General features: G+C 45.6%; 1 protein-coding gene across 2 annotated transcripts in view; it reads left to right on the top strand.

Moving 5' to 3' along the window:
* Window positions 1-3,067: 3,067 nt before the first annotated feature.
* The window catches only part of TPK1 (thiamin pyrophosphokinase 1), a 312,492-nt gene continuing 304,613 nt past the window's right edge, over window positions 3,068-10,946 (top strand). For both annotated transcript variants that reach the window (XM_075493722.1, XM_075493721.1), the window contains exon 1: window positions 3,068-3,385. In XM_075493722.1, the coding sequence (XP_075349837.1) occupies window positions 3,343-3,385 (43 nt within the window). In that variant the 5' untranslated portion in view covers window positions 3,068-3,342. The remainder of the gene's footprint in view (window positions 3,386-10,946) is intronic.

Raw genomic sequence — 10,946 nt, 5'->3', positions numbered from 1 at the left:
CAGAACCCCAGGCCTGCTGGGAAAAGCATCTTGTCAGATATGAAGAGAGTGGAGAGATGGAAATTGTTGCATTTACAGAAAAAAAAAAAATGTTGAAAAGGAGCAAAGGAGAACAGGAGGAGGAAGGCTTGTTAGTGAGCACTACCAGGAACGGGGCCCTGACTGAGACGGACCTTCCCTCTGATCAAGCGTGGCTGTTCTCATGCATAAGAAGCTGCTGCTGCTTATCAGCACTACTTGTACTGGATGGTACCCCCCAAGAACACATACAAAAAAATTTACAGAGACACTGACAGATACTGAAGAAAAATAAGCTATCCTGGAGAAGGTTTAATAATTTTACCCAGCAGTAGAAAAGTGCCTGGCAAAATTGAAAGAGGGGAGGGAAAGAGAGTGGAAGAGGAGACAGTTAATTAAGAGGAGGAGAGCACAGGCCAACTGCATGGCGGTCCCCACATGGGCTCCCTTCTTGGGAGGGCAGGGCAAGCTGCTTCTTCCTAGTGCTGGTTGTTCTTAACCTGCTTAAAGAATGATGCTGACATGATACCAAAGTCCTAATAGCCTTTGAAATGCAAGTTCTCAGTGGAGAGGGAAGAAAACTTTCAAATGACACGAAAGCAAAACAAAACATTTTTTATTTCTATAGTGTAAATGACAGTAATCTCTTGATGTCCTTAATATCTTTTCCTTGTTTCCCAATAACCTCTCATTTCTCTCATTGTCAAGACATGAACGCTTCCAATGCTTCTGCATTTCTATCAATCTTTGTAGACTAAAATTGCTTGTACAGTGTAATCTCTTACAGGTGGCAGGGCAGCTCATCTGAAAGGTCCAAAGCAAAGGCTCAGTGCTTGCACCATTCAGACCAAAGGCGCACCTGCAGCCATTGCAAAGTGTCATCATGCAGGATAAATGTGGCCCAGCCTCGTCCAAACACTGAAGTCACTTGGAGCCTGTTGATCTGAGTGTGAAGCTCAGACTAACAGCACAGACTGTATAGCGGGCCGACACGTTGGTCCCACCTCCCTCCCATTTGATGGGAAACCTTTGTTGGAAAATAAGTGAGGAACATGTAAAGAATAAAGTTCAAAGGGTCAACCAAGAAGAAACAAAAGAAAACCCAAGAATATCCTGGTAAAACCAGATCTTCCGGCATGTGATATTTAACAATGGAGAAAATTAAGCCTTAAAAGGAAGAATGACCCTGAATTCATGACCTGAAAAGCATGGTTTTGGGGTCTATGACCACCAGCGGCCACCAGAGGACCCTCACGTGAAAAACTGAGCATGCGTTATGCTAAATCATCATTATGTAAGCTACTAATTAACGTAGTCCCGCCTAGTCGTTTGAAAACCTACGCATATGGAACGCTATACTGTATAAATGAACCTGGATCTGTGTAAACTGGTATGCACGTTAGGCGGAAGGATCCCTCGTGCATCCAGCGCTGCAGTAAAGAGAATGCCTGCTTCTTCATGCTACGTTGGTGTTAAGAGGTTTATTCCCGATTTCGGTGACACCTTCATCGCCTATCACGCCGCCTTTTTCCAAACATCCCTAAAACGGGACCTCATCCTCCCGCCTTGTCCCACCCCAGGGTGCCTCAGCGGCGGGCACGCTGGAGAGGGCGACCCAGCGCCTATGTAGGGGACTCGGCGGACCCTCTCGGCCGCTCGACTGCCGTGTTGCAGGGGCGGCGGAGGGACCGGCCCGCGGTGGGACGGCCGCGGGCTGTGCTCCGCTCCTCTGCTGCCCTCTGCTGCGGGGCCCCGCGCAGTTCCCCTGAGCCGCCGCCGCCGCCGAGCTCCCACCGCCAGGCCGGGCCGGGCCGGCGGGCACGGGGAACGGCCCGCGGCGCCGGCGGGAGGGCGGCGGTGCGAGGTGAGCTCCACGCATCGCGGCGTGGGGAACGGCGCCGGGCGCGTCTGGTGGGAGGAGATGGCCGTCCCCGGCCCCGATGGGGCGGTGGGATAGGGGTGCCTGCAGAGTCACAGATGGAAACGAGAGCCGCATTTTGGGGGTCAAAATTTGACCCCTGTGCTCCCAGCGCAAACTTAAATTTAACAGGTGTTATGCCTGAAGATGATTAATTTCCCAGTTAGGAGTCTGTGAGCGGTTAGAAACTATCTACATAACAAGTTTTGTGATGATACTAAAATAATTTTAATAGAAACTTAAGCAGCGACTACAAACACCGCATTATTCTGCGAGGCCTTGGAGAGGAGGGAGAGCAGCTGACGCTGCGTGCTGGCTGTTGTCACCATTCGGGCTTTGCGCGGGGCAGAAGGCGAAGCCGACACCTGCGGTAACAGCGAAGCCAGGCTGAAAGCCAAGCCTCCAGACACGAGTTTTTCTGGATCCCAAGCACAGCAGGAGCTGTGGGACGGAGGCAGCACACGGGCTGCATGCAAGGGGCCAAGGTCTCGCTGCGGGATTGCAGCTGCAGTTTGGAGCTGCAGTTTTATTTTTTTCAGTTCTGACAGGCAGGATGCTGTTAACCACTTCTAGTGAAGTGTTCATTACAGACTCTCAAAGCAGAACTCTTCTAGCACTGACAGCGACTTGCAAATTTTGTTTTCTTTTTAATGATGGTGTCTATCATTCCTTGCCCTAAGTAACCCCTCCGTACACTAGATACAATGTTTAATAAAAAGGAAGTCCGCGTTGTAGCTGCTCTTCACGGCCTCCCCACACGCAGCTGTAACGGAGCCAACATTGCTTGGATGTCGGAAACACCTCCCAGGGGCGGCGGGAGCCGCTGGGCCCAGCCCCAGAGGAGGCCGGGGGAAGAGGTAAAACTCCGCACAGCGAGCAGCAGGTCAGGGCCCGCGCGGGCGCTGCCGGGGCGGTGCGGGCCTGTCCGTCAGCTCGCCCGCTACCCCTCAGCAGAGGCGCCAACGGCCGCTGCCGCCGCGCGGCCAATCAGCGAGGGCGCGGCTCGGCCCGCGCCCGGCCGCGCCGCCGCTCCCTCCTGCCCCGCCTTCCCGCTGCTGAATCCACCGCCGAGCAACGGATCGCGGCGGCGATCGATTCTCTCGTCTTGCCTTCCCCCTCCCCCCCCCCCCCCCGTCCGGTTAGACGCAGCACCCCGGGGGCGGGTGCCGGGGGAGTGAAGGAGGACGCGTGGCTGCAAGTACCTCGGCAGCGCCGCCACCACCTGCTCGCCGGCAAGGGCAAGCCCCGCTGCCGCGGTTGTGCAGCGAAGGGCGTTCCTCAGAGAGGAGGACCGCTAATCTCCGCGTGCCCCCCCTCCCCTCCCCGGTCCCGCCGCGCTGGGGGAGGCTCGGGGCTCTCCGTGCTTGTCCTGTTTGCCCGCCCCACGAGCAGGGCGGCCCGGGGCCATGGAGCGCGCGTTCACGCCGCTGGACTGCCTCCTGCCCGCCGGTACGGTACCTCCCGCCCCCGGGCGGCATGCGCCGCCAGCCGCCACCGGCCCGCCGGGAGGAGGGGGGGCGGGGCAGCCCCGGCGGCGGGCGGCGCTCCCGGGGCAGCTCCCTTGCCGGGCGAGGGGCGCCGTGCTGTGCCGTGGGAGCAGGGCGGGGGTGCCTCCCCCCTGCCCCGGCTGGGGTCCGGTAACGCCGCCGAGTTCCGCCGTCGCCCCCTGTGCGCGCCGGGTGTTAAAACGCTCGTGCATAAAGGGCGTAGCCTGCTGTCTGCCTGGCCGCTGCCTCGGCCCGAGGGGCTGCCCGTGTCTGCTCAGCCCTGCCAACCGACCTCTAGGCCGGCCGGGCACAAGTGTGCCGTACTTCAGCTGCTTTCTTTTTTAATATACCGGTTTACTACCATTTTAACCCCTCTGGAGTTAAAACTTTAACCCCTTTGGATTTAACCAGTATCTTCAGTTAACTTGCCACAATTTTCTTGGGTTGGCCCGGCAGGGCCGGGCGCTCCAGTGAAGCCTATCTCTTGGCAAGGGGGGCCGTGGGCTTGGTTTCCTCCATGTGCCTTTGGCCTCAAAGGTCTCGGCCTCAGTCGTGGAGCCTCCTGCCTTTCCGCACTCCCCTGGAGCCACCACGTGCAGCCCGCTTGCCTCTTCAGTTCTGCAAGGCAAAGCTGTGAGGCCTGGGTTTTGGTTTTCTGCTGTTGTTGTTTTCCCAAGCTGTTCTTGAGTGTTCTATTTTTGTTTATTATTTTTGAGACCTGAGAGGTGAGAGTTATTAATATATATCATTAACCTCATCACCTCTATAAAGGATAGAGCACCTGTAATAAGCACAGACTCATCTAAGTAGCTTGTACACTGTTTGGAATAGGCACCTCTTCTTCACTATGTGTTTGCAGTATCTAATTCAGTAGGGCCCAATTTGCTATTCAATGATACCATTATAAACAGTAAATATTTTTATCTTTCTATAACGTGATTTTAAAGCTGCATAAAAATCATTGTGGCATAGCAGCTGAATTCTAACTTACACTGCTCTTTTCTGCTCTGTTCTGGCACTGAGGCTTAAGCTGCCATGGTGAGGTGTATGTTGTTATTTATTTACTAGTAAGATTTGGAGGAAGGGAAGAGTTTAACAGAATGTACACTTAATTCAATGTTTTTAGAGCTAGCAGTTTAAGAGCATGCTTAAACTCTTTCCGGTATTTTTTTTTAAACTGTGTTCTGCTCTAATTTTTAAAAACTTCAGGGTATGTTCAAAGCTAGTAACAGGTGAAGCTGTACTCAAGGGATTCCTGCCAGAAACGTATATTTGACTCTGCATATATGTGTATTTTGAGATGCATCACTGCTTTGGGTAGAAAGAGGGAATGGGCATAGAGGTGAGATTTTAGTGGGTTAACTTTGATTCATTGCAGTGTGATGTCCCCTTGGATGAAATGAGGAGTAACTACTTACTAAGAGTATATAGTAATGTGAAACAAAAACGTACATTAAGAATTTATCCCTGGGGAAGAACAGGCATTGCTATTTATATTCTAAGGTAGTTGCTTTTGATAGGCATTTGTATGATGTTAGGGCTACCATATGTCCCAAGTTTCCAGGAGTTGTCTTTTTTGTTTGTTTTTCTTGGTTATGTCTGGTTGGAGTGGAAGATTTGGGATGTTTGTTCACAGTTTTCAGATGATGCACAGCCTTGGCAGACCAGAAGCTTCAGCTGGGTGTCAAGAAGCCGCCTCCTTCTAAAGAAATGGCTGCTACAAGTATGTAAGAATTGACTTGATTATACAGGATAGTATGCCTGTGATATGCACAGTGGTACTGCATCTGGATCCTTGTCATCATTACAAACATTCATTACCAGCATTTCAGATTGGTTTAGCCTGCTTGAAGTGTGCAAGGCTGAGCAAATTTATTTGGCATTTCCACAGTTTAAAATCTGGTATCCCACTTAGGGAACTCAGAAATAAAGTTTTCAAAATTGGGTAGGTGAAATGAGGCTCCTGAATTCTTCTTGAAGAAGCACTAGTAGTTTCTCCAACTGTTTGCTTCAATGGAATATGTATTTAAGTGTCCAAATAATATAAAGCTAATCTTTATAGAACATGATGCTTCTTAGAGGCTAGACACAAGGTTACAAAATAAACCCTTGCGAGGCTATTGAAGTATTATGGACCTTGTCCACTTGCTTTCAATAATCTAAATGTATAGCAATGTATATAATGTTTCTGGTTGCTTTCTAAATCCCTGTGCAAACACAGTGGCACGTTATGGTGAGGAGAACGTGAAAGATTTATCAGCTATGTTTGGAGGTTATTAGTTACTTTTTTTCTTGGAAGGTGTTCAGAAATTATGCTGATACTTATACAGAATAGGATAAAATGCTTACGGGTTTTGGAACCTAATATTAGGTACCTGAATTCGAATTTCAGGGCCACGTGTGCTTTGGTAATTTTAGTTTGTATAGTTAGAGTGAGTTCTTATTTAGATAGTAGACTATATGTCTCCTATATAGCACTTGACTGAGGTTTGTGTAGCAGATATTTGAGAACTGCTGTGCTAAACTAATATGCTCAGAGACTTTGAGCATTATTCAGTCAAACAGCTGGAGCACAGTTGAAAATGACTGTGTGACAGTCAGAAAGCTGTGCTGTGTACTTCAGAACTGTGATGATTTGCTTAACGTAGTTTAGAATGGGTAACGAGGTAGAATTTAAAAGCGGGATTGAGCTCTAAATTTGAGTATTGCGTACTGAAACAGACATATTTTTATTTCCTCATTAAATGAAACCATTAAAAAGGCTCATAGAAGTCCACCCTGAAGCCCTGCCAGTCCTGTCCAGGTCAGGCAGAAGCTTTACAGGGTGAAGCTGTGATGCAGCTGTTGTAGAAAGCTCATAATCAGTGATGTCACACTACGGCCTGTGGATCATGACAAGAGTAGCTTGGTTTCTTCTGGAGCATCCTTTGATAGACTAGACATTTCCCTCCTGCTGTTTATATCCTTTTCTTGCACTATCATTGCCTCCTGCTGCTTGTCCCAGAGCATGCTGCAGGTGCTTCTGCAAAGAGGCAAGTGTTTCTAATTTATTTTTCTGATACCATGAACTTCAGGAGCTCAGTGTGCTATGTTTGTGACTGCATAACAGCGGAAGTACTGTAGCACCCTCTAATAAGGTTGCTCCTGAATACCACTTGAGACTTTTAGAAGGGCAGAGTGCCAGTTTACTAAGCTGTGTTTTCTCACAGGGAACGTTTTACATTGTGTGCCATAATGTGGCCTGGATTCTCACTCATCTCCAGATGTGATTACTGATTTTTTTTGCCTTGCACAGTCCTTAAAATGCAGCTCATTATTGGTTTTATCAAGTGGAGTGATGCAGAAGGAGGATATTTTCCTCAGTTTATAAGCCAACACCTCCCATTAGGAGTGTCTCGTCTTGTTGAGGCAGAGGGACTGCAAAGCAGAAGCAAATCTAGTCCTTCTGCTCTCTTCTGTGCCTTGCAGAGAGTTTGCTGGAGCTGAGTTTCCTATGACTGACAGGATCCTCTGCTACCAGTGGGGGTTGGTTCCCCCCGTCCCCAATCCTCCACGCCCCGAGTCCTGTGACCAAATGCACTCGTGAACTATGCTGCATTGAGAGCTAGTGGTTAAGACTTGGTCCGCTGAGAAGAGGGTGCACTAGCTTCATCTCACTGAAGCAAGGTCATCTATATGTCACGAGAGACACAGCCACAACAAATAGGACAAAGACTGCTTCAGAATTATGTGGAAATATATAGTCGTCTCTTTGTGCAAAGGGACTATAAAATTCTGCATTGAATTTAAAGCAAAGAGAACAAGAGGAAGCAACAATACACTGTGAATGCTCTTCCGTCATTCCGCAACCTTGATTGTCTCTTGCTTTACTATATGTCTTCTCCTGGAAATGCTACGGACTGTAAACAAGTTACCTCTGAAAGGATTATGTCACCATATTCCTTTTTAAATGCCTGGGGCTTAAACTCCTTCCTTAATGTTCCCTGTTCGCTGACACTAAGAATTGAAAGTCATTTGTAAAACAGTGACATGTTTGCCATTCACTGAATGACCTCCAGCCTAGCATAAGCATCAATAACCATCTAAATGCCCCTTCACTAGAGCTCTGCATGGTCTCTATGATATGTTATCTTGCAGTCTAATATACAAAATTCTGTAGTAGAAATCGAGACAGTCATGGGGTTAGGAAATCAACCTGATGGTCACTGTTAGCTGTTGAACATTAAAGGCATATGGAAAATGGAGTCCTGGACTATTGGATTGCTCTAATTTTACAGGTTTTATGCCACTGCTGTTGGGTCAGAGTAGTGAAGTTTTTAGGTGAATCAGATCGTTCAAAAGCTGTGATTGAGTTCACCAAAGTTGAAAAACATTAGCAAGGGTGTCAGTCCTTTAAGACTCTTTCAGGAGTTCCTCAGTGAAATTAGCAAGCACTTCCATATCGCTGTTATACTGTTCTATCTTTTTAATTGAAACACATTTAAAACACTTTGTTTTACCTGAATGTTGCTGACCTGCTCCTGCTCTTCATTTTGTATAAGTAGTAACACCATTCATTTACTTGGGATGCCTCAGCTTGTTTTTGAGATAGCTGTAAATATTCACCCTCAGACCCTGCTGCTTGCTAATTTGCTGTGCTGGGTCAGCAGTTGTTCTGTAAGTATTATTGTATAAATTACTTACAGGTGCACTTACAAGTAAAGTGTTACAGACGGCATTTAGCAGATATAATCATTGTTAACCTCACCACTTTCTGTTAGATCTTTGCTTTCACACATTGATAGCTTTTGGAGTTCTTTATTTATTTTTTAAAAGCTTTATACGCAGGTGTGTTATTTGGAATGGGGCAGCAAGCCATCTTTAACCATTTAAGCTAACAGGAAGATGAATTTACTTATTTTTGTACAGACACAGAGTCCCCTTTTGAAATAAGTTGACATCGAAGCCAGCTGCTGTTTGTTTGTGTGGATGATAGATTATCATCTCGTGCAATGTCAGTGCACTGATAGTTCCATATCTTGTGGTCAATAATAGGGCATAGCTGGCTTTCTGTTGGATGGGAATATAATGGTGGAGGGGACTGAGAGGATCTTAAAAAAACAACCAAACAAAAAAACCCCACCAGAGTATAAAAGCAATAATGATGTCACTGGAGCTTCCGAGACAAAAACTCACCTTCACTACTGCTTGCACAGATAGTAAAACACTCAGATAAATTCCTTTTGGAAGGTCGTGTTATTTTCCATTAGTTGAGGCTTTCAAGAGCAGCTTACACTGAGTTCTGTGAGGGGTCACTTAGGTGTAGCAGATTGAGCCTTAAAGCTAGGAAATACACTAGCTGGCCTCTTAATGTAGCCTGTAGTCTCTTTTTTATTTTTTCCTTTTTTTTTTTCTCCTGTGATTTAACATCAGATAAGGAGGTGGGAAATACACTTCTTCCAGACATCAAAATGTTCATGTTCTTTGTATCCAGTTAAATGTATACAGGACTACTGGAAACCATTTAAACTTGTTGGTCTTTAAAGAGCAAAATATTAATCTTAAGAAGGTAGAAGTAGTCAAGGAAAATAGTGGACTTTCAGGTTTTGTTTTTTCTTTACTGTGTTTCGCTTGCACGTCTCTGGTCAGCTCTTAAGATATTTCAGCCATTTCACAGCAGCTTTAACATTATGCTATATCTCAAATTTGTGTGTATACATATATATATATGCTAGTTTTACTTTCTGGAAGTGGAAAACAGAAGAGACTTTTTTTTTTTTTCCCCTGTTTGCAAAGCTCATCCGAGTCTGATTTATGGAGAAATTGAATATGAAGCAAAGAAATGAGGCAGTTTGTTTACACAGGAGAAAACATGATACATATAGGTTTCAGACTTTTCAAGATCCAAAATAACAAATCCCAGGCATACTTGTCTCAGGATGTTCAAATCTAAAGCAAATCCACATTAATCAAAGCTTAATCTAGGTGGAAAATAGCAGCATCAAGAGTAAAACGTAAAATCAAAGTCTTAAAAAGGAAAAAAGCAAATAACCTAAAAAACCCCCAAGCAAACAAACCACCTGAAAACAAATAAAAGGGGTAGCAGCTTCTCTTCATAAGTCAGTTCTCAGCAGCTTTCACTTCTAGTGAGTTTAGGTTTGGATGTAACCTAAGGGATTAGGACCTTTAAGAACAGTGCTGTTAACTAGTGCTTTGTCCAGGGAAATTATTAGCTAGAAATTTAACAAATTTGTTTGTGTGACATAATAAAAATAATCTGTGCTGGTCTGAAAGCACTGTTGTTGAAAAAGTGGATAAAAGGAGAGGAGGGGGGACACCCCCCACCCCCCCCCCCCAATAAAAAAAAACCCAACCAAAAACCAACCTACAAACAAACAGAAAAAAACAACCCAGTAGTAGATCTTATCCAGTACAAAATATAATAAATCAACAGGAGAGACCTCTGATGTATACACATTTGTTGTAGAACATTCCCCATCTCTGATCTCTACAGAGAGAGGGGAATTTGCAGTGTGTCCAGCAGGATTAACTAATCTGATCTATTGCCAAATAATTTAAAGATTGAAAAGAACTGTCAGTTGTGTCTTCCACCAAAGTGACTATACCTGATCACAGCGAAGGATAACCAGTTCTTAAGATTTTGGCATACATGTTTCTGTAAATTATGGCTGTGCTGGATTACATGTAAGTAGTTTATGGAAATAGGTTCTCCTTTCCATCCAACTCTGACCTTAAACATGAGGAATATGATTAACAGTGTTTGTGTAGTACTGCCTTTGCATAATTAAAAAGAGGATTGAGAATTTAGAGTTGCTACAGGAACATTCAGTTAGTTAAATTTTACATAGAGAGTACACATAGTAGTTTTTTGATTGCTTTTAAATTAAAGCTATTGCTGTATATCCAGTTGCAGTTGAAGCCGCTGGAAGGCTTTTCCTGTCATTTCCTAGCTTTGAATTTTATTTTGAATGGCAGTCAAATTTTCTCAGCACTAGTGCTGATTCTTTGTAGCTTGTGTTGATGGATTGTCTGCCAGCCTTCCTCTCTGGCAGGACAGAAGCTGGAGGGACATACGTGTTTATCGGGCCAATTGAAATAAATGGGAAGCTGGCCAGTGAATTCAGTAGGAGAGGAACCTGTACCCTCACAATTAATTTATTTTGTAGTTGTGACTACTGATGTGGGTTCTGTTTTGTTTTATTTTGTTTTTTCTTTTACTGTAGCTCCTCTTTTCCCTTCTGTTCTTACCCCGAAATTATCCAGTCAACGTTGTTCCTGGGCAGCACAGCAATAAGAAAGCAGTTTGGAAATATTTATACATACAGTTTTTTACCAAATTGTTCAGTGGCCGTGGGGGTAAAAGCTGTCTGTGTGTCTGATACGAAGAAGTTAGTTCTGCTGCAAAAGGAAAATACATTGATGCTACAAAGTATTGGGGCCTCAAGAGTTCCTTATCTAGAAAAGCTTTGACTTCTGTGACAGTGTCAATAAGGGTGTCTGTGAACTTGCTTCGGTGGAGGCAC

The sequence above is a fragment of the Mycteria americana genome, chromosome 2 (assembly GCF_035582795.1).
Source record: "Mycteria americana isolate JAX WOST 10 ecotype Jacksonville Zoo and Gardens chromosome 2, USCA_MyAme_1.0, whole genome shotgun sequence".
NCBI classification, from domain to species: domain Eukaryota; kingdom Metazoa; phylum Chordata; class Aves; order Ciconiiformes; family Ciconiidae; genus Mycteria; species Mycteria americana.
This window is presented reverse-complemented; position numbering and strand designations above follow the sequence as displayed.